Source organism: Cherax quadricarinatus, chromosome 56 (assembly GCF_038502225.1).
Source record: "Cherax quadricarinatus isolate ZL_2023a chromosome 56, ASM3850222v1, whole genome shotgun sequence".
Lineage (NCBI taxonomy): Eukaryota > Metazoa > Arthropoda > Malacostraca > Decapoda > Parastacidae > Cherax > Cherax quadricarinatus.
The window spans coordinates 10450719-10478133 of NC_091347.1; the positions used below are offsets into that span (position 1 = coordinate 10450719).

A 27415-nucleotide genomic window follows, 5' to 3' on the forward strand; every position below is an offset into this window, starting at 1 on the left:
ATGTCACTTGTGACCCTTATCATGCTTAGTTTATTATCGTCCTGTTCTACATAATTCATTATTTCTGGAATATCGCTAGTATCTTCCTGCATAAAAACTGAGAGGAAGTGTTAAAAAGTCTACACATTTCCTTATCACTGTCAGTGAGCTGACCCGAGTGACTTTTGAGTAGGCCTATCTTGTCCCTGATCTTACTTCTGTATACCTGAAAGAATCCTTTTGGGTTAGTCTTCGATTCTCTTGCAACTTCAACCTCATAATCTCTTTTTGCTTTCTTATTCCCTTTTTATTTCTCTCTTTAACTGAATATATTGATTTCTTAAAGCTTTGTATAGATCTTGGCTCCACTACATCACTTTCCAGATTGTTCCATTTTCTGACAACTCTATTATTATTATTATTACAATCAAGGGGGAAGCGCTAAACCCGGAGGATTATACAGCGCCTGGGGGGGGGATGTGGAAGGCATTCAGGCTTAATTTGGGGAACTGGAGCACAGATCCAATTCCCTAAATCAAGAGCCCCTCACCAACATCAAGGAACCTTCCTTGAGGGGCTCTGACAACTCTAAAGCTGAAGAAATACATCCTAACATCCCTATGACTCATCTGAGTTTTCAGCTTCCAGTCGTATCCCATCTCTGAAACATTCTGGCTCTGTTCACCCTCTTAATTCCTCTCAGTATTTTATACGTCGTTATCATGTGTCCCCTACCCTTCCTGTCCTCCAGTGTCGTCAGGTTGAGTTCCCTTAACTTCTCTTCATAGGATATAGCCCTTACCTCCAGGACTATTCTTGCTGCAAATCTTTTCACTCTCATTTCTTGACGTGCTTGACCAGATGTGGGTTCCATACTTGTGCTGCGTACTCCATTATAGGCCTGGCGTACACAGTGTATAGTGTCGTGAATATTTCCTTACTTAGATGTCGAAATGTTATTCTTAGGTTTGCCAGGCTCCAACATGCTGCAGCAGTTACTTGGTTGATGTGCATCTCAAGAGACGTGCTCGGTATAATGCTCACCCCAAGAGCCTTTTCCTTGAGTGAGGTTAGCAGTCTGTAACCCCTAGGCTGTACTCCGTCCGCGGTCTTGGTGGGGTTAAACTCCAGGAGCCATCTGTTGGACCAGGATTGTAGCTTGTCCGGATCCCTTCGTAGCCTTACCTGGTCCTCATTCGCTCGCATTTTCCATTTTCTCGCATTAGCTTCATATCGTCTTCAGAGACACCTCTGAATCTATCCCTTCCATCACGTCATTCACATATACAAGAAACAGCACCGGATCTAGGACTGACCCTTACCTGGAGTTTACCTGGAGAGAGTTCCGGGGGTCAACGCCCCCGCGGCCCGGTCTGTGACCAGGCCTCCTGGTGGATCAGAGCCTGATCAACCAGGCTGTTACTGCTGGCTGCACACAAACCAACGTACGAGCCACAGCCCGGCTGATCAAGAACTGACTTTAGGTGCTTGTCCAGTGCCAGCTTGAAGACTGCCAGGGGTCTGTTGGTAATCCCCCTTATGTGTGCTGGGAGGCAGTTGAACAGTCTCGGGCCCCTGACATTTATTGTATGGTCACTTAACGTGCTAGTGACACCCCTGCTTTTCATTGGGGGGATGGTGCATCGTCTGCCAAATCTTTTGCTTTCGTAGTGAGTGATTTTCGTGTGCAAGTTCGGTACTAGTCCCTCTACGATTTTCCAGGTGTATATAATCATGTATCTCTCCCTCCTGCGTTCCAGGGAATACAGGTTTAGGAACCTCAAGCACTCCCAGTAATTGAGGTGTTTTATCTCCGTTATGCGCGCCGTGAAAGTTCTCTGTACATTTTCTAGGTCGGCAATTTCACCTGCCTTGAAAGGTGCTGTTAGTGTGCAGCAATATTCCAGCCTAGATAGAACAAGTGACCTGAAGAGTGTCATCATGGGTTTGGCCTCCCTAGTTTTGAAGGTTCTCATTATCCATCCTGTCATTTTTCTAGCAGATGCGATTGATACAATGTTATGGTCCTTGAAGGTGAGATCCTCCGACATGATCACTCCCAGGTCTTTGACGTTGGTGTTTCGCTCTATTTTGTGACCAGAATTTGTTTTGTACTAGTCGATGTTTCTGGTGTCTCATGTGGTGAGACATTACTAGTCAATGTTTCTGCTCTCTCGTGCAGTGACTGAACCTTCTGAACTAAGGTGGAGTCTGACCATAACCTCAAACTACCTAACTCTCCAGTTTCTTTGAGTTGTTTTTGTGTCATTGACCCACTCGACACATGAGTCCATTCTAATGCTTCAAGTATCATCACTTGCTGTTTCCTTCCTGTTAAGTATTCCTTGATCCACTGCAGTGTCATTCCGTTTATTCCTGCTTGCTTTTCTAGCTCTTGTATCAATCTCTCTTGTTGTACTGTGTCTAAAACTGTCCAAGAAAATGCAGTCTATCCAACCTCTCTTTCTCTCTCTCTTCTGTTATCTTGTCGTAAAACCCCAGTAGGTTTGTGACAGAGGTTTTCTCTGCCTTGAAACCGTGCTGGTTATCCTGTATAAGTTCATTCATTAATTGCCAGGGGCTTCACCACTCTTCTGATAATCTTCTCCATGACTTTACATACTATACATGTCAGCAACACTAATTGAATGCTGCCTGTTTGTCTTCTTTCTTGAAAACTGGGACTACATTTACTGTCTTCCACACCTCTGGCTGTTGTCCTATTTCGATAGATGTGTTGAAGATCGTTGTTAGTAGCACACAGTGCTTCTGCTCCCTCTCTCAGAACTCATGGAGAGATGTTATCTGGGCTCACTGCCTTCGAGGCATCTAGTTCACATAGCCGTTTCTTCATCTCTCCTCGTTTGTTTGTATTGTGTACAGCACCTGTTGGTATTTCCTGCCTCCACGGATTTTTGGAACCCTGCTTGCCTATGCTAAAAATACTTTTCTAAATCTTGAGCTGAGCTCCTCACATACTGCCTGGTTCCTCCCTATGATCTCTCCTCCTTAATAATAATAATAATAATAATAATAATAATAATAATAATAATAATAATAATAATGTATCTTCACTTCTACAAGTACATGTACAAGGTATACAGGTCTAGCTGACATCAATGACATACTACTATACAGAAAGCTCCTTGTTATGCAGAGCATTTGGGCAAATTAGGTCAATTTTATCCCAGGATGCGACCCACACCAGTTGACTAACACCCAGGTACCCATTTTACTTATGGTGGGTGAACATGGACTACAGGTGTTAGGAAACACGCCTAGTGTTTTCACCCTTGCCTGGAATATTGCTGCACACTAACAGCACCTTTCAAGGCAGGTGAAATTGCCGACCTAGAAAATGTACAGAGAACTTTCACGGCGCGCATAACGGAGATAAAACACCTCAATTATTGGGAGCGCTTGAGGTTCCTAAACCTGTATTCCCTGGAACGCAGGAGGGAGAGATACATGATTATATACACCTGGAAAATCCTAGAGGGACTAGTACCGAACTTGCACACGAAAATCACCCACTACGAAAGCAAAAGACTTGGCAGACGATGCACCATCCCCCCAATGAAAAGCAGGGGTGTCACTAGCACGTTAAGAGACCATACAATAAGTGTCAGGGGCCCGAGACTGTTCAACTGCCTCCCAGCACACATAAGGGGGATTACCAACAGACCCCTGGCAGTCTTCAAGCTGGCACTGGACAAGCACCTAAAGTCAGTTCCGGATCAGCCGGGCTGTGGCTCGTATGTTGGTTTGCGTGCAGCCAGCAGCAACAGCCTGGTTGATCAGGCTCTGATCCACCAGGAGGCCTGGTCTCAGACCGGGCCGCGGGGGCGTTGACCCCCGGAACTCTCTCCAGGTAAACTCCAGGTACCCTCAGAGTGTGAAACAAGAGTTTTTGCTACCAGCCCTCAGGTCACCCGTCCTTCCTCTATCTGATTAGCTGGTTCTTGATTGTTGTTTCCCTCTTAGTGTGGCTGTATAACAACTCTGGGTCTGATCTGGCTTTCGATGCTACGTCATTCTCGTACTGGCGCTGGGCCTGCCTCCTTATACATGCATATTTGTTTCTGGCTCTTCAGCTGGGATCCTTATTTTCCTAAGTCCTTTGCTTTCTGTACTTTATCCATGTTATGTCGTATTTGACTTTGCTCTCTCTACACCTTCGGATAAACCATGGACTCACTTTGATCTTCGCATTGTTTCTGTTGCCCCTTGATACGAACATCTCTGGCTGCCTGCATTTTGTGGTCACGTGTTCATGTCATTGACCACCAGTTCTCTTTCCCACTGAACCTCATGCAGTAATAATAATAATAATAATAATAATAATAATAATAATAACAATAATAATAATAATAATATCTTTATTTACTACAAGTACATGTACAAGTTATACAGTCCTAGCCGACATCAATGACATACTACTATATAGAAAGCCGCTTGTTACGCTGAGCATTTCCGCAAAATTAGGTCAGTGTCCCAGGATGCGACCCACACCAGTCCACTAACACCCAGGTACCCATTTCACTGATGGGTGAACATAGACAACCGGTATAAGGAAACACGTCCGATGTTTCCACCCCTTCGTCGGGAATCGAACCCGGACCCACACCGTGTGAAGCGAGAGCTCTTGCCACCAGGCCACGGGGCACCGTGTCCTGTCTCATCCCTGTGTAGTCCCCTTTTTAGAAGTTTTCTTCTCCCGTCCCGTGATGCTTCACCTGGAGGGCTGGTGGACCTGGAGGGTGGGATGATTGGTGGGTGGACTTGGAGGGTGGGATGATTAGTGGGTGGACCTGGAGGGTGGGATGATTGGTGGGTGGACCTGGAGGGTGGGATGATTAGTGGGTGGACCTGGAGGGTGGGATGGTTGATGGGTGGACCTGCAGGGTGGGATGGTTGGTGGGTGGACCTGCAGGGTGGGATGGTTGGTGGGTGGACCTGGAGGGTAGGATGGTTGGTAGATGGACCTGGAGGGTGGGATGGTTGGTGGGTGGACCTGGAGGGTGGGATGATTGGTGGGTGGACCTGGAGGGTGGGATGATTGGTGGGTGGACCTGGAGGGTGGGATGATTAGTGGGTGAACCTGGAGGGTGGGATGGTTGATGGGTGGACCTACAGGGTGGGATGGTTGGTGGGTGGACCTGGAGGGTGGGATGGTTAGTGGGTGGACTAGGAGGGTGGGATGATTGGTGGGTGGACCTGGAGGGTGAGATGATTGGTGGGTGGATCTGGAGGGTGGGATGGTTGATGGGTGGACCTGCAGAGTGGGATGGTTGGTGGGTGGACCTGGAGGGTGGGATGGTTGGTGGGTGGACCTGGAGGGTGGGATGATTGGTGGGTGGACCTGGAGGGTGGGATGATTGGTGGGTGGACCTGGAGGGTGGGATGGTTGATGGGTGGACCTGCAGGGTGGGATGGTTGGTGGGTGGACCTGGAGGGTGGGATGGTTGGTGGGTGGATCTGCAGGGTGGGATGGTTGGTGGGTGGACCTGGAGGGTGGGATGGTTGGTGGGTGGACCTGGAGGGTGGGATGATTGGTGGGTGGACCTGGAGGGTGGGATGAGTAGTGGGTGGACCTGGAGGGTGGGATGATTGGTGGGTGGACCTGCAGGGTGGGATGATTAGTGGGTGGGCCTGGAGGGTGGGAGGTTTGGTGGGAGGACCTGGAGGGTGGGATGGTTGGTGGGTGGACCTGGAGGGTGGGATGATTAGTGGGTGGACCTGGAGGGTGGGATGGTTGATGGGTGGACCTGGAGGGTGGGATGGTTGGTGGGAGGACCTGGAGGGTGGGATGGTTGGTGGGTGGACCTGGAGGGTGGGAGGATTGGTGGGTGGACCTGGAGGGTGGGATGGTTGGTGGGTGGACCTGGAGGGTGGGATGGTTGGTGGGTGGACCTGGAGGGTGGGACGGTTGGTGGGTGGACCTGGAGGGTGGGATGGTTGTTGGGTGGACCTGCAGGCTGGGATGGTTGGTGGGTGGACCTGGAGGGTGGGATGGTTGGTGGGTGGACCTGCAGGGTGGGATGGTTGGTGGGTGGACCTGGAGGGTGGGACGGTTGGTGGGTGGACCTAGAGGGTGGGATGATTGGTGGGTGGACCTGGAGGGTGGGATGGTTGGTGGGTGGACCTGGAGGGTTGGATGGTTGATGGGTGGACCTGGAGGGTGGGATGGTTGGTGGGAGGACCTGGAGGGTGGGATGGTTGGTGGGTGGACCTGGAAGGTGGGATGATTGGTGGATGGACCTGGAGGGTGGGATGATTGGTGGGGGGACCTGCAGGGTGGGATGGTTGGTGAGTGGACCTGGAGGGTGGGATGGTTGGTGGGAGGACCTGAAGGGTGGGATGGTTGGTGGGTGGACCTGGAGGGTGGGATGGTTGGTGGGTGAACCTGGAGGGTGGGATGGTTGGTGGGTGGACCTGGAGGGTGGGATGGTTGGTAGGTTGACCTGAAGGGTGGAAGGATTAGTGGGTGGACCTTTAGGGCGGGAGGACCTGGAGGGTGGGATGATTGGTGGGCGGACCTGGAGGGTGGGATGATTGGTGGGTGGACCTGGAGGGTGGGATGGTTGGTAGGTAGACCTGAAGGGTGGAAGGATTAGTGGGTGGACCTTTAGGGCGGGAGGACCTGGAGGGTGGGATGATTGGTGGGAGGACCTGGAGGGTGGGATGATTGGTGGGAGGACCTGGAGGTTGGGATGGTTGGTGGATAGACCTGGAGTGTGGGATGGTTGGTAGGTAGACGTGAAGGGTGGAAGGATTAGTGGGTGGACCTTTAGGGTGGGAGGACCTGGAGGGTGGAAGGATGGGTAGGTGAACCTTGAGGGTTGGAGGATATGGAGGGTGTCCTAGTTACTCAGTCTTGAGGGTGGGTGGGGTGTCTTAGCTACTCAGTCTTGAGGGTGGGTAGGGTGTCCTAGCTAGTCATCCGTGAGGGTGGGTGGGGTGTCCTAGCTACTCAATCTTGGGGTGGGTGAGGTGTCCTACCTACTTAGTCTTGAGGGTAGGTGGGGTATCCTAGCTACCATCCTTGATGGTAAGTAGAGGTGTCTTAGCTACCATCCTTGAGGGTAGGTAGGGATGTCCTAACTACCACCCTTGAGGGTAGGTAGGGGTGTCCTACCACCCTTGAGGGTAGGTAGGGGTGTCCTAACTACCACCCTTGAGGGTAGGTAGGGGTGTCCTAACTACCACCCTTGAGGGTAGGTAGGGGTGTCCTAACTACCACCCTTGAGGGTAGGTAGGGGTGTCCTAACTACCACCCTTGAGGGTAGGTAGGGGTGTCCTAGCCACTCAGCCTAGAGGATAAGTAAGGGATATACATAATAAACCCATTTAAAACCAATCATAAATCAACGAAAAATGTGTCATTAGAAGAAGCAGTGTGACTGGAGACGACACCCGTCCTTCCACTACCACTCGTTGAAGACTTTAACCTGATAAACCCTTAAACTGTCCAAACGTAGATTTACGTTTTTTCAACATTTGAAAGTATGTAAAAAACGTAGATCTTCTTTTGGATCACTACGCATGTGAACGTAGATCTATTTTTGGACAGTTTAAGGGTTAACACTGAAATTATCTATGCCTAATAATTTACCTATTACAGTTATACAACTCCAGTAGAGTTGTATAACTGTAATAGGTAAATTATAGATCACACACACACCACCAGAAATATTTATTGTTGAAAAGACCCCAATAGAAATAAGTCACTCCGTCTGACTTTTTTGGGTTATTCTGGGTTCTCTACATATGTGCTGCTATGTATGATAATCTATGTAACTGTATTTGTGTATACCTGAATAAACTTACTTGCTTACTTACTTAAAACTGTATAAAATACCGATAAGTTGGAGAGTAAGACACATGTGCAACACTTGGGTACCTTTGATTATGGAACGTAGGTTTTTTCAGTCAAATACAGAGGAAGCAGGTATAGTAGTGACATAAAAATGATGTAATCAATCCATCATTGGAGAAAAAAGTATCTAAAGTGGTCAGTCTCTCAGCCTGGGCTGACCACCTCAAATATGAACCTTCACTGTGTCACTATAATTGTTAGTTCCCACTTATAATATAAACCACATTATTACACACATAAATTATTCGTGTTAAACTCTCACACAAAACATAAATTGCAAGTTTCAAGAATTAAGAAGTTCATAAGCATAGGCACTAGTTTTTTAATACATCGACCGTGTCCCTCAACAGCAAGGTCACTCAAAACAGGAAATCATATTCACCATCACTTTTCCACAAGCTGTCTTGCCTGAAGTGTGTCGGCATCACAATTCAAATAATTCTCCAAACTGCCTAAAATACTTTGCATTAGAAAGAGCTTTCCTTAACGTGTACAAAAGATGTAATATCAGAGCTGAATCAATACCCTGTCAGTCTTGGAAATATAACTTGACAGTGACTTAAGTAGAATTGTTTTAAACTGCTAAAATATCATATTATATTTCAGGGCTTGTGATGGTGGCAGATGTAGAGAACCAGAAGACTCCTCTTTTGTCCTCACAAGAGAAGGAGTTGAGAGTAGATGACGTCAATAGCTTGCTGGAGAATGACAACGTCGATAAATTGCGTAAAATTTTGAATGATTGGGGAAAGCACAGTGTGTGGCAACCTGGGCATAATAACAAAGAGATGGCACTTACTGAAACATCACTTCACGTCGCTGTCAGAAAGAAAGCCCCCAAATGTCTGCAGGCTTTACTAGATGAAAACCCACCTGAAGAAGTCCTCGATGCTCCAGATCATGATGGAGCCACGCCATTACTGGTGGCAGTGGCACAAGCACAGCCTAATCTTGCTAAGATGCTCCTTAATGCAGGAGCTCACATTAATGCCCGTAATGACAAAGGCCAGTGTGTGCTGCATATCTTGACTTATGTTACCTCAAGAGGATCTGAATCAGAAGAAACCTTGCAGGATCTGACAGATTTGCTTTTATCATGGCCAGACATTGACTTGGAGTCTCATGGATATCTCACACCACTAGCAGCAGCAGCATCAAGGTTGCCTCAGGGTGTTGGAGCTCCCAGAAGTGGTGGTCTGATTAGCCTGTGCAGGAAACTAGTGAAGGCAGGAGCTTCTCTTCAGGAAGATGGTGGGGATGGCAATATTAAAGAGGTTCTGCTACGCAAGCAGGCCCTTTCTATAGTCTTAATGGGTATTGAACAACGACCTGCCCCTAAAAGACCTGCAAAATCACAGTTCTTGGATATAATATTAATGGGGAAAAACATAAATGAAGTTAAGACATTCCTGGAAAATCTGTCATCTGAAGATGCTCTTGCTGCAGTCAATTGTCGGCTTGGAAAACAAACTCTTCTTTTTTATGCCATCGACAAAAGAAAGGAAGATTTAGTAAAAGTTTTAACCGAATTTAAAGCAAAGCCATGGGTGTTAGAAATAACAAATGAACTCCCCATTCATCGAGCTGCTTCTCGAGGCCATTGGTCTATTTTTAATCTTGTCATTAATCACATGAAGGTTGACGATAAACCAGTTGATCTTAAAGATTACACTGTCAGTATTATCCAGAAGCTAATGGAGAGCAATAAGAAAAAGAAGGGCACTCCTCCTGAGATCAGTCATTCGAAGTGCCTGCAAAGACTAATGCAAGATGATGTTATCTTGAATCTGAACCAGGAGTGGATGGGCCAGACTGCACTTCATGTTGCCGCCTCCTTCAACAACCAGGAAGCCATGAGGGAATTTCTTTGCAAAGGAGCTTTCCTTGGTGCCCGTCAAACACTAGTAGCTCACGACCACAGCAACGTCCTAGACTCGCTTTTGCCAGCAACCTTAGAGAAAACTATGGATGGCTGCATCGTTCACCAGCCAACAAACAACGATGTTTTGGAACATGAAAATATTCTCAGTGAAGACCATATGCTAAAACTTGATTATCGGTTCCTTGTGCCTCCAACCGATGACGACAATAAGAAAGGGAAGAGTATAAATGAGACTGAAACTCTAATGGACATCAGCAGAAGTAAGCAGCACAGACATGCCATAAAACACCCACTGGTGCAAGCTCTCTTGTATGCCAAGTGGCGCAAAGTTCTGCCTCTTTACCTTCTTAATTTAGGCATTTATTTTATTTTTGTCATTATTCTTACAGCGTTTGTTTACAGTATTAAGGATTTACGCATACTTGAAACACAGATAGAGAATTATCCTATTGCTGGATTAACCTATGCAATCACTGAAGAAAGAATCAAAAACAAGCAGGTTGTTGTGACCTACCTCATGGCTTTACTTCTCCCAGTCATAATATACATGATTATCAGAGAAGTTTTCCAGTTCCTCTTCTCCAGAGACATTTACCTCAAGAACATCGAAAATTATTTGGAATGGTTCTTAGTGGTGGTGGTAATAATGCTGTGTTCAGCGACATTTGCTTCTGATGTCACTCGTCACCTGGCTGCCTGGGCTGTCATCGTGGCTTGGTAAGTCACTCCACCAAATCACATTACCAGTGCCTTTATAACATTGAAATCATCCATTTTTATGCTAACTTATAGAAAAATGTTTTATAATCTTTCATTATTAGTATTATTATTAGTGTTATTATAAAAAAAAATGTGCTGAAATTATATTCACGTACATTGTTGGCTTTCACCCAAAGGTGCAGATATAATTTCAGATCTGTAGGTTTAAAAAAAGATTTACATATTTCATCCTGATGGTAAATGGAACACATAACACAGTATAATGTTCACATGATGGTGTACGTAATGAAACTTTCCAACTGGTGATATTTCACAGGTATGAATTTGTGTTGATCCTCGGACGAGCTCCTGGCCTGGCCATCTACGTCACAATGTTGAGACACGTCTCTTGGAACTTCCTCAAACTCATCTTCCTCTTCGGTGCTCTCATTCTAGCGTTCACCATTAGTTTTAACATCATCTTACAGCCCACTGGTGGCGATCAGGTAAACCAAAGCATGAAACTGGTCATACAGCAGCTGGGGAATGTGAAGCACTATACTCACGTCTGGTTCAAGAAAGGGAATAATGTCACTGGTTCCTTGGATTAAATTCACTAGTATCGAATTCCCCCCTTCCTTTGTAGTGTTAAATTGTTTTGTACATTTTAATTAACGGGTAACTTAGCAATGCATTGTGTGACTGATAATTTAAAGTTATAAAGCGAGACTGCTAAATTATCCAAAATGTCTTCTTAAAAAAAACCATACCATGGGCGGGGTTAGAACCCGCGATCAGAGAGTCTTTGAACTCCAGACCGACGTGTTAGCTAACGCATCGGTCTGGAGTTTAAAGACTGATCGCGGGTTCTAACCCCGCCCGTGGTATGGTTTGTTTGCAATCGTGTCATTACGATTTCGTGAGTCATGTCTTCTTAAAATTTTGAAAAGTGTAGGAAGTAACAATCAGTGTTGTACCTGGGCAAGTGGATATTATTTTGCAGCAGACATTGTATGTAACCAGACATCAATAATCATCACTGTTAGATTAAATGAAATAACATTTTATTTCTGAAAGGTACACAACTGTTGCAAAAACAGTCGACGTTTATTTAATACATTATGTAAAGCCTATGTCTATGCACATTATTCAAGCACATGGTTGGTAGAATCTTCAACTCACGTTGAGGTGTCCGGGGATCGATCCCAGCACGGGTGAAATGTTGGACGTGTTTCCTAAAACCTGCTGCCCTTGTTCACCTAGCAGTAGTAGGTACCTGGGTGTTAGTCGACTGTTGTGGATCGCATCCTGGAGGACAAGATTAAGGACTCCAATGGAAATAAGGCAGCGAGTCCTCGATGACGTATTGATTTACTGGGTTAATCACAGAATGGGTGGGGGGTTGAACTCATAGCCAGGGAGCTCTAAAGCTCATAAGCCAGTGCATTAACCAATGGATCAGCTGGCCTGCGAGTTTTAGGACTCGCTTGCCATAGGTTCGAGTCCAGCCCGTTCTGTGATTTGTTCGCAATCGTGTCATTACGACTTCATGAGTTTACTGCGTTATCATGGGTGGCTAATCCTCCGGGTTAAAAAATCCAAACAAAATCTTATCTAAAGCCCTCTGCGGCGTAGCTACAAACGCCTCCTAATTCAGAGACGGAAATCAATATTCAAAGTGTGTAGGTGAACATCTGTCAATTTTATGTGTAAAATAGTGTGAAATTTTGATTCCTGTTAAATCATGTTAATTATATTAGAATCCTCCTCCTTTGAATGTCTTCAGTATTTGCTAACTGATGCATCTTACAACCAAAAGAGTACCATTAAGTTATGTTTGTGTGCGGCAAATTTGTTAACGCACTATTTTCTTTACATAAAAGTTGTAATTGTAGTTGGACCTCCCTTCTTACCTGTGCATATTCATTTCTGGCTCTGTGACTTCTCTCCTTATTCTCCTGGGTCTTTTGCCTTCTATACTTCCATTCTCTAGTGCACTTGGTTTTAGCCTCTCTACACCTTTGAGTGAACCAAGAGCTCATCCTGGCCTTCTCGTTATTTCTGTTGCCCTTGGGTACAAACCCTCTCCTCAGCTTCCTTGCATATTGTTGTCACATATTCATCTCATCTACTGACTTCCCTGCCAGTGATCTGTCCCTCTGAACCTCATGCAGAAAATTCTTCATGCCTGTGTAGTCCCTTCTCTTGTAGTTTGGCTTCATTCGTCCTGCCCTTCCTGTTTCCCTCTCCACGTATAACTCTACTATGTATTCGAAGATTAAAACCACGTGGTCACTGGCCCAGAGGGGTCTTTCATACGTGATGTCCTCAATATCTGCACTACTCAAGGTGAATACTAGCTCTAGTCTTGCTGGTTCATCCTCTCCTCTCTCTTCGGCAGTGTCCCTTACGTGTTGGTACATGAGGTTTTCCAGTACCACCTCCGGCATCTTAGCCCTCCACATTTCTGGGCCCCCATGTGGCTTCAGGTTTTCCCAGTCAATTTATTTGTGATTCAAGTCACCCACAATCAGTAGCTTTGCCCTGCTCGCATGAACCTTTCTTGCCACTTCAGCCTTGTCCTCCTGCTGTTCTGTGGTGGGTTATACATCACGGCAATTACCACCTTGGGACCTCCAGACTGAAGTGTTCCTATTATGTAATCTCTTGCTTCTCCTCTGTTTCCTCTCTCCAGCTCATCAAAACCCAATTGCTTTCTGATGAGCAGTGCCACTCCTCCACCCCCCCCCTCTGTTCCCTCTGTCTTTCCTCAAGATCTGATATCCTGTTGGAAAGAGGGCATCTGTGTACTCACCAACTGTACTCACCTAACTGTGGTTGCAACTAATGTGACATTTATTGTGGCAACGTTTCGCTCTCCAGGAGCTTTATCAAGCCATTACAAACAATACATGGACACAGAGGGTATATAAAGACTCAGAGTGAGGTGAATACCAGTGAGGTACCATTTCGATGTTCACTAGTGGTGGTAGTAGTAGTAGTGGTAGTGGTGACGTGTACTTAGCTCAGTGGTGACGTGTACTTAGCTTGGAGTGGTGACGTGTACTTAGCTCAGTGGTGACGTGTACTTAGCTCAGTGGTGACGTGTACTTAGCTCTGTGAAGACCTGTTTGTGTGCTCTCTGTGAATCTGTACCAGGATGCCCTCTCTTGAGCAACTTTACCAGCAGCTGAGAGAAGAGCTCAGAGTTGCTAAGATGGAGATACGGCGATTAACGGAGGAGAACAAGAGGATTCGTAGTAATCCTTCTGTTGTGAGTCCCCAGGTTAAGAGGGGAGCTTGGTCAGTGGCCGGGCAACATGGAACCAAGCTGAAGATCAAGAAAACGGTTGGAGAGGCAGAAACAACGAGAAACCAGGTAAACTACCGTGGAAACTTCCAACTCATTCTCGGTGCTACCTGACGAATGTGAGTGTTCTACTGGGAATGCCACAACGAGCACCAAAGAAGCATTGGCAGACGTGAGTAAGACATCCTAGAAACCCCAACGAAGACATCGAGAACGTCTTGACGAATTCTACAAGTGGTGTAATGCTACCTGGCGAATGTGAGTCGACTACTCGGAGCATCACGACGGACGACGCCAAGGAAGGTAAAAACATTGTTGTTGTTGGGGATAGCCAGATTAGGTACCTGGATAGGGCATTCTGCTTGAAGGATAGGAGTAGGAGGCAGAGAGTGTGTTTTCCTGGGGCTGGGATGAAGGATATTGTTAGCCGTCTGGATGACATCATGAGAGGTAATGGGAGCAATCCTATTATCTGTCTCAGTGCTGGAGGCAACGATGTTGGCAGACGTAGGAGTTTACCTGGAGTTTACCTGGAGAGAGTTTCGGGGGTCAACGCCCCCGCGGCCCGGTCTGTGACCAGGCCTCCTGGTGGATCAGCCCCTGATCAACCAGGCTGTTAGAGTGAGGACCTGATTAGCAGGTATAGGTCAGCAATAGAGATAATTAGGAGGAAGGGTGGGAAACCTGTCATATGTGGCATTTTGCCAAGGAGAGGAGTTGGAAATGAATGGTTGTCCAGAGCAATTGGTGTCAATTGCTGGCTGGACAAATACTGTAAGGAAAATGCGGTAACATTCATTGACAACTGGGACCTCTTCAGTGGCAGAAATGACATGTATGCCAGGGATGGGGTTCACTTATCTAGGTGTGGGGTGGGAGCACTGGCCAACGCAGTGGAGGGAGCTGTTAGGTCTTTAAACTAGGAATAGTTAGTGGTATGGGTTTTGGCGGGAAAACTGTGAAGTCGCAGGGTAGTAACATGAGTACTAGGAGAACTAGTAATAGGCAAAATGAGGTGGATATTGGAAAGCCAGTGGCACTAATTGACAAGGACAGTAATAGGTTTAGTGGAATAACAGAAAGGAGCAGGAAGGGTAAAGAGAGAGGAGGGTCATTAAATATGGAAATATGGAACGCAGGAGGGAGAGATACATGATTATATACACCTGGAAAATCCTAGAGGGACTAGTACCGAACTTGCACACGAAAATCACCCACTACGAAAGCAAAAGACTTGGCAGACGATGCACCATCCCCCCAATGAAAAGCAGGGGTGTCACTAGCACGTTAAGAGACCATACAATAAGTGTCAGGGGCCCGAGACTGTTCAACTGCCTCCCAGCACACATAAGGGGGATTACCAACAGACCCCTGGCAGTCTTCAAGCTGGCACTGGACAAGCACCTAAAGTCAGTTCCGGATCAGCCGGGCTGTGGCTCGTATGTTGGTTTGCGTGCAGCCAGCAGCAACAGCCTGGTTGATCAGGCTCTGATCCACCAGGAGGCCTGGTCTCAGACCGGGCCGCGGGGGCGTTGACCCCCGGAACTCTCTCCAGGTAAACTCCAGGTAAACAAATAGTCGCAGTGCTAGGAATAAGATGGACGAGTTGAGACTAGTTGCTAGTGCAGGTAACATAGATGTATTTGCCATTACTGAGACGTGGTTTAATTCAAAAAGTCGGGACATGCCTGCAGAATGTCACATTCAGGGTTTTAAATTGTTCCAAGTAGATAGAAGTATCAGGAAGGGGGGTGGGGTGGCATTGTATGTCCGAGATCGCTTGAACTCTTGCATAAAAACGGGTATTAAGTCTGAAGTAACACATACAGAGTCTGTTTGGATAGAATTTTCAGAGGGGCATGAAAAATTAATTTTAGGTGTGATATACCGTCCCCCAAATTTAGATAGGGACCAAGGGAAACTACTATGGGAGGAAATTGTTAGGGCCACAAGGCACGATAATGTAGTAATTCTAGGAGACTTTAACTTTAGTCATATTGATTGGAATTTCTTGACTGGGAATTTAGAATCATACGATTTCTTAGAAGTAGTTCAGGATTGTTTTTTGAAGCAGTTTGTGACAGAACCTACAAGGGGTAATAACCTGCTTGACTTAGTTCTGGCAAACAATGAATCCCTTGTTAATAATTTAGAAGTTTCAGAGGAACTGGGTGCTAGCGACCACAAATCAATTACATTTAGAATTGAATGGAAGTATGATAGTAGGGATAACTCAGTAACAGTCCCAGATTTTCGCTTAGCAGATTACGATGGGCTTAGAGAACACTTATCATCTGTTGACTGGGGTAACGAAGAGAGCTATCAATATGACAGTTTTCTGAACACAATACATGCTGCTCAAAGAACGTTTATCCCTTATAAGGAAATTAGATCAAATAGAAATGACCCAAAATGGATGAATAATAGGCTGAAATATCTACTAGGGCATAAGAAAGGAATTTATAGACGTATCAAAAGAGGCGAGGGTCATCTTATGAATCAGTATATTGACATTAAGAGGGACATTAAAAAGGGGATAAGAAAAGCTAAAAGGGACTATGAAATTAAAGTTGCTAGGGATTCTAAAACTAACCCAAAAAGTTTTTTTCCAGGTCTATAGAACAAAAGTCAGAGATAAGATAGGTCCCCTTAAAAATAACTATGGGCATCTTACTGACAAAGAGAATGAAATGTGCTCGATTTTAAATAATTATTTTCTCTCGGTTTTTACACAGGAAGACACTAATAATATTCCGGTAATTAATTTTTATAGTGGATCAGAAGAAGATAAATTATGTAACATCACAGTCACTAGTGAAATGGTTGTGAAGCAGATAGACCGACTGAAGCAAAATAAGTCACCGGGTCCTGATGAGGTTTTTTCAAGGGTTCTTAAGGAATGCAAAATGGAAGTCTGTGAACCATTAACTAATATTTTTAATTTATCTCTTCAAACAGGTGTAGTGTCTAATATGTGGAAGATGGCTAATGTAATTCCTATTTTTAAAACAGGGGACAAGTCGTTACCGTCAAATTACCGCCCAATAAGCCTGACCTCAATTGTAGGCAAATTACTAGAGTCAATAATAGCTGAGATTATAAGAAGCCATCTCGATAAGCATAGCTTGATTAATGATACTCAGCATGGATTCACAAGAGGGCGGTCTTGTCTAACTAATTTATTAACTTTCTTCAGTAAAGCTTTTGAGGCTGTTGACCACGATAAAGAATTTGATATTGTTTACTTAGATTTTAGTAAGGCATTTGATAGAGTTCCGCACCAAAGACTGTTGAAGAAAGTAGCAGCTCATGGCATTGGGGGAAGGGTGCTCTCGTGGATCGAATCATGGCTCACAGACAGGAAGCAGAGTGTCCATAAATGGGGTTAAATCCAAGTGGGGATCAGTAACAAGTGGGGTTCCACAGGGATCAGTCTTGGGCCCGTTGTTGTTTATAATATATATCAATGATCTTGATGAAGGAATTACTAGTGATATGAGCAAATTCGCCGATGACACGAAGATAGGTAGGATAATTGATTCAAACGTAGATGTTAGGGAACTTCAGGAGGATTTAGACAAACTCTACTCTTGGTCAGAAAAGTGGCAGATGCAGTTCAATGTAGATAAATGAAAGGTTCTGAAGCTCGGGAGTGTCCATAACCCTAGCACTTATAAGTTAAATAATGTAGAACTTAGCCATACAGATTGCGAAAAGGGCTTGGGGGTTATGGTAAGCAGCAACCTTAAACCAAGACAGCAATGCCTAAGCGTACGTAATAAGGCAAATAGATTACTGGGATTTATATCAAGAAGTGTAAGCAACAGAAGTCCAGAGGTCATACTGCAGCTTTATACATCATTAGTAAGGCCTCACCTAGATTATGCAGCTCAATTCTGGTCTCCATATTAAAGAATGGACATAAATTCGTTAGAAAACATTCAGCGTAGGATGACTAAATTAATACATAGCATTAGAAATCTTCCTTATGAAGAAAGATTGAAGACTCTTAAGTTACATTCACTTGTTAGACGAAGAATGAGGGGAGACCTGATCGAAGTGTACAAGTGGAAGATAGGTATTAATAAAGGGGATATTAACAAGGTCTTGAGGATATCTCTCCAAGAGAGAACCCGCAGTAATGGATTTAAATTAGATAAGTTTAGATTTAGAAAGGACATAGGAAAGTATTGGTTTGGAAATAGGGTAGTTGATGAGTGGAACAGTCTATCTAGTTGGGTTATTGAGGCTGGGACTTTGGGTAGTTTCAAATTTAGGTTTGGATAAGTACATGAGTGGGAGGGGTTGGATTTGAGAGGGACTTGCACATCGGAGCTTGTTTCTTGGGTGGCATTGAAAATTGGGTTGGTCAAATGTTGTTAGTGGGATGAATTGTAAAGGACCTGCCTAGTATGGGCCAACAGGCCTGCTGCAGTGTTCCTCCTTTCTTATGTTCTGTTACCTTGTCTTAGAACTTTAGTAGGTTTTTGACACAGGATTTTGCTGGTTGATATGCATGAGACTATTCTTTTCTAGATACTCCACCACTCTTCTGATAACATTCTCCGTGACTTTACGTACTATACATGCCAGAGACACTGGTCTGTAGTTTACTGCTGCCTGTCTGTTTCCTTTCTTAAAAACTGGAATTTCATGTGCTGTCTTCCACACCTCAAGCAGTTGCCCTGTTTCGATAGATTTATTGAAGATTGTGTGTGTGAGTATGCATGTGTGTGTGTGTGTGTGTGTGTGTGTGTGTGTGTGTGTGTGTGTGTGTGTGTGTGTGTACTCACCTATTTGTACTCACCTATTTGTGGTTGCAGGGGTCGAGTCTTAGCTCCTGGCCCCGCCTCTTCACCGGTTGCTACTGTGTGTGTGTGTGTGTGTGTGTGTGTGTGTGTGTGTGTGTGTGTGTGTGTGTGTGTGTGTGTGTGTGTGTGTGTGCGCGTGTTTGTGCTGCAACATTATAAATCCAGCCACTGTCTATATCAATTCATTTAATAAAACTTTTTTTTTTTTATCAGGACACAGACTTCCGTGACTTCTGGTCGACACTACCCAAGGCGATAGTTATGGCCACTGGAGAGTTTGAGTACTCAGATTTAAACCAACGCTTTTCTCGCAAGCTGATGTTCTTGGCCTCAGCTCTGCTTATTTTCCTCCTCTTCTTGTTCCTCATCTTTCTTGTCCTCATGAACGTCATGAATGGGCTGGCAGTCACGGATACTCAGGTATATTCAATCTTCTATTATTTATGTAATGTATATTCTTATATGCAGCAGAAAGTGCTCAATCTATAAGGGTCAGACAGTGCAACATAGCAAATGTGACAATGATGGGAAAGGTACCGAAGAAAAGAGAGAGAAAGGAAGAGGGGAACAGGTCAGCACAGGGTGTGATTAATTATTTATCAGGGAGAACTATGTTTAACATGAGCTGTTGTCAGGAATGGAGGCGACATCAGGAGCAATGTTGGTGTGAGCGACTTAGGTGACAAAAACACCATTAGTGCTGACGGTGGTAGTACAAGAAGTTATGACTATAAGATGTAGGAAATTTTGAGGAATGTGGAAACGTTCCCTCTGTTTAGACCGAAAGAGGAATGTCGGAGTGTATAGGTTAGATCCGAAGAAAAGGAGGTAACCTCTAATACTTTATACTATATCAAGAGCCCTGAGGTTTTTACTGTGACAGGGGACCCTCCCTGCCCCTTAGGTTTTCACTGTGACAGGGGACCCTCCCTGCCCCTTAGGTTTTCACTGTGACAAGGGACCCTCCCTGCCCCTTAGGTTTTCACTGTGACAGGGGACCATCCCTGCACCTTAGGTTTTCACTGTGACAGGGGACCCTCCCTGCACCTTAGGTTTTCACTGTGACAGGGGACCCTCCCTGCACCTTAGGCTTTCACTGTGACAGGGGACCCTCCCTTCCCCTTAGGTTTTCACTGTGACAGGGACCCTCCCTTCCCCTTAGGTTTTTCACTGTGACAGGGGACCCTCACACCCTCCTTAGGCATTCACTGTGACAGGGGACCCTCCCTTCCCCTTAGGTTTCCACTGTGACAAGGGACCCTCCCACCCCCTTAGGCTTTCACTGTGACAGGGGACCCTCCCTGCCCCTTAGGCTTTCACTATGACAGGGGACCCTACCTTCCCCTTAGGCTTTCCCTGTGACATGAGACCCTACCTTCCCTTAGGCTTTCACTGTGACAGGGGACCCTCCCTTCCCCTTAGGTTTTCACTGTGACAGGGGACCCTACCTTTCCCTTAGACTTTCACTGTGACAGGGGACCCTCCCTTCCCCTTAGGCTTTCCCTGTGACAGGAGACCCTACCTTCCCTTAGGCTTTCACTGTGACAGGGGACCCTCCCTTCCCCTTAAGCTTTCACTGTGACAGAGGACCCTCCCTGCCCCTTAGGCTTTCACTGTGACAGGGGACCTTCCCTTCCCCTTAGGCTTTCACTGTGACAGGGGACCTTCCCTTCCCCTTAGGCTTTCACTGTGACAGGGGACCCTCCCTGCCCCTTAGGCATTCACTGTGACAGGGAACCTCCCTCCCCCGTTAGGCTTTCACTGTGACAGGGGACCTTCCCTTTCCCTTAGGCATTCACTGTGACAGGGGACCTTCCCTTTCCCTTAGGCATTCACTGTGACAGGGGACCCTCCCACCCCCCTCCCACCCCCCTTAAACTTTCACTGATCAACACTTTCCCATGATTAGGAAACCTGCAATAATTATTTTCATAAATAACTTACAAGGAACAGAACTCTACGGTGGATATTTATGGATGATGCTAACAACAGAGTGTAAAGTGAGTGATGGATGATGTAACTTAACTGAGATAACTGCCAGGTGATTGAAATGAGAGAAAGTGTTACCAGGCCACAAGAGGTATAGCGATTCAGTGATAAAATAATAATAGGCACGAGTTATCATGGACAAAAAAGACTGTCACCAGATCTCATAAAGAAAATTGTGAGAAATTCATTTACTAGTTATTTTTATTCTTGTATTATGGATCCCATACCTTCACGTAGTTGATAATGAAAACAACAGAGGCACATAATGGATTTAGGAATTGCGCTCCATCATTTGCTTAAATACATACACTGGCAAACTTTAAAATAGCCTTCAGATATATGGATATTTAGCCTAACACACGTTTCAATATACAGTGATAACCATGCATAACGTCAAATAAACGGATATGAAATTATACAGAAAACGTGTTAGCACCACCAACAAAGAGGAAGAAGCTACAGCTGTAAAATGAGAGAAAAAAAAAATACCGGTGTCGAGAGCTACTAGGAAGTTTTCCTCGGAGTTGTACAACACTGGAATGTTTCACAAAGAGAAGGTAATAACTGCTACCACCGGTAAATATTTTTACCAGTTATAGAATGCGTTAAACACTGAAGATGGAACATCCTGCTACTGTTGCTACAAATAGGTCATCACATTAGCAATGAATTATCAGCTCATACTCTGCACCAGCGTCATTTAAACACATTCCTTCGTGTGGGATGTGCGTAAGGTAAACAATGAACGACTGATGGTCTGGAAAATTTAGAATTTTCCTAAATTCAGCATGTATAAATTGGAATTATATAATAATTGTATATTAAAATGCGATGCTGATTTGACCCTTCGAGAAAGTTTGAGTGAGGGGAGATGCGGAACAGCCGGGGAATTAGATTAGAGATTTTGCCACTGAAATGGCTAGTTTATTGTGCACTCCATATCCATCCTGTGGACCGTAGCGCAAGAGCATATGGATACACAAAAGGCCTAGGAACTAGGCCCCAAAGGGTTAACAGGTGTACATATGGATTTATATCTACATATCTATAGTTCACATATCTGTTACAAGCAAATTTAGGAAATTTTCTTAGTATATCTGGTATCTTATTTTCATTAATAAGATATCTTGACATCTCACATAGGTTATTATACTGTCTATCTCTGTATTCCTCAATACAGATAAGTGGACAATTAAGCACATAGTGTTCAAGACAGTGACCATATACCTGATCACATAATTTACATTTAGTTTGATCATCATCTGTGTGTCTCCCAAACTGCCAGAAGTACTTGTAACCAAGCCTAAGCCTGGCCACTACAACATCAGTCTTTTCACCCGGGGAAGTGACGCAGGGGAGACGCCATTTGTAATTTGTGGGCACTGGTTGTCGTGGAAAATTCAGCTAATGATCCAGTGTCTTCGTGGCCGGAATTTGTAATAGGAACCCGTGTTAATGTCCCCACGTTGAAGAATTGGACAGGAAATTTGCAGGACCTCAAGAATTATGTGTAGATGGCAGATGAGGAATACACCATCACTCACACAGGGAATTGTGCCATCAGTCCATTCATGTAGATCTCTAGCTGGTTAGTGTAGGGTCTTCGTGTCAGGCATGTGTTGTGGTGTGATCTATCTACAGTAATTAAATGGTAAGTGCTAATACGAATTTCGTTTGTGTACCCAGCAAGCCTAATCATACAGTCCACACAACTTTAATTTACCAGAGCAGCTGGTTTTAGTATTGTAATTATTAATTTAATGTCAGGTCTAGCTTTTTGTGTGAGTGGTGATGAAGTGGGCATCGAGGGAGTTACAGCCCTGCGACCTACTGTGACTTTAGTTCCACTTATCTTACCCAAATTACTTGCCTGTAATAATTCAGGTATTACCCTGTAGACCTCATGCAGGTAATTTGCTCACATAATAATAATTCACAGATGGGTTGTCTGGTAAACTGAGAAACATTGCCCTATATACTTCATGATTCCATAATTTTTAATGTTGATTATGTTCTTGTAAACTCAAAGAAAAACATAAATGTTGTCTAGCTGAAATAGTAATTGTATATTCATATTTTTTTTATTTAAAAAAACTAAAGCATTCATTTATTGTATATAAATGTGCGTGAAATTCAGTTATGTTAATGTTAATTAGATCATTCATTGAATACACACCTGAGGGGAGTGTTTTTGTCAGCGTATATATGGTGAGAGTTTAATTAAATCCCTATTTTAGGAATTATAGTATTGTGTGGCGATGAAAAGTTTAGAGTGCGGCTTGAACGACCTTAGTGTGGTCAACAGGCTTTAACCTTACTAACAGAAATCATTGCTATATACTGTATTATGTTTTAATATTGATAACTACTGTTATATGAAGTTATATTTAATGTTGCTACATTAAACATATCTTCATATACAGTGACAACAATATATCTAAAGTGATGATTATTTTCAGAAAGTAATGGAAGACTCAACACTGTATTCACTGACGTCACGCTTAGAGTTAATCTACCTTATAGAGTCCTTCTTCCTCACCTGTCCTGGACTTGGCTCTCACATTGATAAAGTTCAACTGCTCTCAGGAGATAAGTACAAGCCTATTATATACGCTCAAATAAATAAACATATCAAGAAACACAGACTTTTATCTGGGAAGAAGAAAGAGTTCTTGAGCTCACTGGACGACCATTCAGCAGAATGCCTCAGGTATCCTCAAATGCATATGAATAATTTTATTTAAAATATCTTTAAATTAAATAAGAGATAAGATTTCGTTCGGATTTTTAACCCCGCAGGGTTAGTCACCCAGGATAACCCAAGAAAGGCAATTTGTCATCGAGGACTGTCTTATTTCCATTTGGGTCCTCAATCTTGTCGCCCAGGATGCGACCCACATCAGTCAACTAACACCCAGGTATCTATTTGCTGCTAGGTGAACAGGACAACAGGTGTAAGGAAACGTGTCGAAATGTTTCCACCCGCCGGGAATCGAACCCACGCGGAGGGCCAGGGTTCGATTCCCGGCGGGTGGAAACATTTCGACACGTTTCCTTACACCTGTTGTCCTGTTCACCTAGCAGCAAATAGGTACCTGGGTGTTAGTCGACTGGTGTGAGTCGCATCCTGGGGGACAAGATTAAGGACCCCAATGGAAATAAGTTAGACAGTCCTCGATGACGCACTGACTTTCTTGGGTTATCCTGGGTGGCTAACCCTCCGGGGTTAAAAATCCGAACGAAATCTTATCTTATCTTATCTTATCTTATGCTATGAATCCATAATTCTATTCTATGCTTCTTGAAAGTAACTCTTAGACTTTTTAGTGGTAATGTTAACTTATACATTAATACTTTTACTGACATTCTAGTGTTATCTTTCACCTGTCAGTGTATTTACTGTAAAATTATAACCTGACAGAAGCCATCGACGGCAAGCAGCGGCCGAGCAGCCTGAAGGTGGTGGTGACCCTCGCAGCCAGTACCTGCCTCTTCTACAACACCTACACAACGTTTTGGGTTACGATTCCCAAGATGTGCAGCACTCCAGACGCTAGAAAGTTATATGTATGTTAGCAGTGGTTGTATACGTGTGGCAGTGGTATAGAGGTTGTATGTTAGCAGTGGTTGTATACGTGTGGCAGTGGTATAGAGGTTGTATGTTAGCAGTGGTTGTATACGTGTGGCAGTGGTACAGAGGTTGTATGTTAGCAGTGGTTGTATACGTGTGGCAGTGGTATAGAGGTTGTATGTTAGCAGTGGTTGTATACGTGTGGCAGTGGTATAGAGGTTGTATGTTAGCAGTGGTTGTATACGTGTGGCAGTGGTATAGAGGTTGTATGTTAGCAGTGGTTGTATACGTGTGGCAGTGGTATAGAGGTTGTATGTTAGCAGTGGTTGTATACGTGTGGCAGTGGTACAGAGGTTGTATGTTAGCAGTGGTTGTATACGTGTGGCAGTGGTATAGAGGTTGTATGTTAGCAGTGGTTGTATACGTGTGGCAGTGGTATAGAACATACGAATGTCTTTCTAACATTCTACGAATGTGCAGTAATGTGAATGTTCAAGTTTGAATGAGTTTGTTTTTAAAGTTCATTAGTTGAAAATATAAAAAATAATTTTTATTCCTATGGCGCAAATTTGAGGAGCAAGCTTAAAAAAACTGGTATTTTGCTTCATTTTCTTTGTGTTGCGGCAACACTTTTTGTTGTGAATAATAACTGCTAAGATTTTGCCAGAAGGAATTATTAATGACCTTTTAAACAGCAAGTACTTAAATATACAGTAGTGCAGGTAGTACACAGCCTGATAATACATCCCCAGGTACCTGCGGCTGGTGTTGCTACACTGGTAACCTCCCCAGGTACCTACAGCTAGTGTTGCTACACTGGTAACATCCCCAGGTACCTACAGCTAGTGTTGCTACACTGGTAACATCCCCAGGTACCTGCGGCTGGTGTTGCTACACTGGTAACCTCCCCAGGTACCTACAGCTGGTGTTGTTACACTGGCAACCTCCCCAGGTACCTACAGCTAGTGTTGCTACACTGGTAACCTCCAGGTACCTGCAGCTAGTGTTGCTACATTGGTAACCTCCTCAGGTACCTGCAGCTAGAGTTGCTACACTGGTAACCTCCCCAGGTACCTGCAGCTAGTGTTGCTACACTGGTAACCTCCAGGTACCTGCAGCTAGTGTTGCTACATTGGTAACCTCCTCAGGTACCTGCAGCTAGAGTTGCTACACTGGTAACCTCCCCAGGTACCTGCAGCTAGTGTTGCTACACTGTTAACCTCCCCAGGTACCTGCAGCTAGTGCTGCTACATTGGTAACCTCCTCAGGTACCTGCAGCTAGTGTTGCTACACTGGTAACCTCCCCAGGTGCCTGCAGCTAGTGTTGCTACACTGGTAACCTCCCCAGGTACCTGCAGCTAGTGTTGCTACACTGGTAGCCTCCCCAGGTACCTGCAGCTAGTGTTGCTACACTGGTAACCTCCCCAGGTACCTGCAGCTAGTGTTGCTACACTGGTAACCTCCCCAGGTACCTGCAGCTAGTGTTGCTACACTGGTAACATCCCCAGGTACCTACAGCTAGTGTTGCTACACTAGTAACCTCCCCAGGTACCTGCAGCTAGTGTTGCTACACTGGTAACATCCCCAGGTACCTTCAGCTAGTGTTGCTACACTGGTAACCTCCCCAGGTACCTGCAGCTAGTGTTGCTACACTAGTAACTTCCCCAGGTACCTGCAGCTAGTGTTGCTACACTGGTAACATCCCCAGGTACCTACAGCTAGTGTTGCTACACTGGTAACCTCCCCAGGTACCTGCAGCTAGTTTTGCTACACTGGTAACCTCCCCAGGTACCTGCAGCTAGTGTTGCTACACTGGTAACATCCCCAGGTACCTACAGCTAGTGTTGCTACACTGTTAACCTCCCCAGGTACCTGCAGCTAGTGTTGCTACACTGGTAACATCCCCAGGTACCTACAGCTAGTGTTGCTACACTGGTAACCTCCCCAGGTACCTGCAGCTAGTGTTGCTACACTGGTAACCTCCCTAGGTACCTGCAGCTAGTGTTGCTACACTGGTAACATCCCCAGGTACCTACAGCTAGTGTTGCTACACTGGTAACCTCCCCAGGTACCTGCAGCTAGTGTTGCTACACTGGTAACCTCCCCAGGTACCTGCAGCTAGTGTTGCTACACTGGTAACATCCCCAGGTACCTACAGCTAGTGTTGCTACACTGTTAACCTCACCAGGTACCTGCAGATAGTGTTGCTACACTGGTAACCTCCCCAGGTACCTGCAGCTAGTGTTGCTACACTGGTAACATCCCCAGGTACCTGCAGCTAGTGTTGCTACACTGGTAGCCTCCCCAGGTACCTGCAGCTAGTGTTGCGACACTGGTAACATCCCCAGGTACATGACTGCAAGTGTACCTAAGTGAACTGGAAGATGTGTACAAGTGTTGCTACAGAAGCTTCTCTGCTGTATTTCATATATTGTACATGAGGTAAATGAAGTTATTAATTTGCTTTGTCTCTCAAACCTGCTAAAATACATTTAATAAATTTTCTACCAATATATCTTAACCGCGATAATAAGTTTTATGTAAGCTATACTTAACCAAATTTAATATTTTTTGTATGTGCTGATATAACGTCATGCTCAGCATGGCACATTTTAAGAGTATTGAGAACACAGGTAGCAATTCAAGCGCTGTTGCATCTGGTCGTAACCAAAGTTAGTAACTTAAGAGCAACCTGACAATAAACGTAAACACAGTAGGAAAGTTTTTCTTTACCCATATATACCTTCAACACTGTGCGGTATTTACATGTTAAAGTATCAGTATAACGATAAAACAAAGCAAAGAGCCACTCACAGCAGGAGGAGGAGGGGACTGGACCAGCTTAATATCTTCATTATGCACCCCATACCCATCCTGTGGGCGTTAGTCAATAGATTACAGAGGTACATAATGGATCCAGGGACTGGATCCCAAAGTTATGATAGCTGAACAAGTTACAAAGGTAATGAACTCCAGGTAGATCTGGTCACACTGGCTGAGTCAGACCCTGGCTTAAGCCTGCCCACAATGTTCTGCATACAAGGGGCTTTTGGCATGTACACTCAACCACTGTATTTCTTTTGTACAACTATGTATCTATGTATCATATCCAAATAATAATAAATAAATAAACTCAGCAAGACAAACAAGCACAACATCATCGTGGTTGAGGAGTCAGCTCTCACATTAGTGGCTAGTTGAACCAAACATTAACACAACTCTGGGGCCCCGGAACTGCTATACTCTGAATTACCAGTTCGCTGCTAGAGAGATGCCAATGGGTGTGTGATAAACT

At 44.7% G+C, this 27415-nt stretch overlaps 1 protein-coding gene across 1 annotated transcript in view; it reads left to right on the plus strand.

Annotated features, from left to right (window-relative positions):
* LOC128696166 (transient receptor potential channel pyrexia-like) overlaps positions 1-26853 on the plus strand; it is a 48656-nt gene extending 21803 nt beyond the window's left edge. Inside the window, exons 2-6 of the mRNA XM_070097059.1 lie at positions 8465-10457; positions 10777-10945; positions 18774-18980; positions 23009-23259; positions 23971-26853. Coding sequence (XP_069953160.1) covers positions 8473-10457; positions 10777-10945; positions 18774-18980; positions 23009-23259; positions 23971-24106 — 2748 coding nt within the window. The 5' untranslated portion in view covers positions 8465-8472 and the 3' untranslated portion in view covers positions 24107-26853. The remainder of the gene's footprint in view (positions 1-8464; positions 10458-10776; positions 10946-18773; positions 18981-23008; positions 23260-23970) is intronic.
* Positions 26854-27415: the final 562 nt, after the last annotated feature.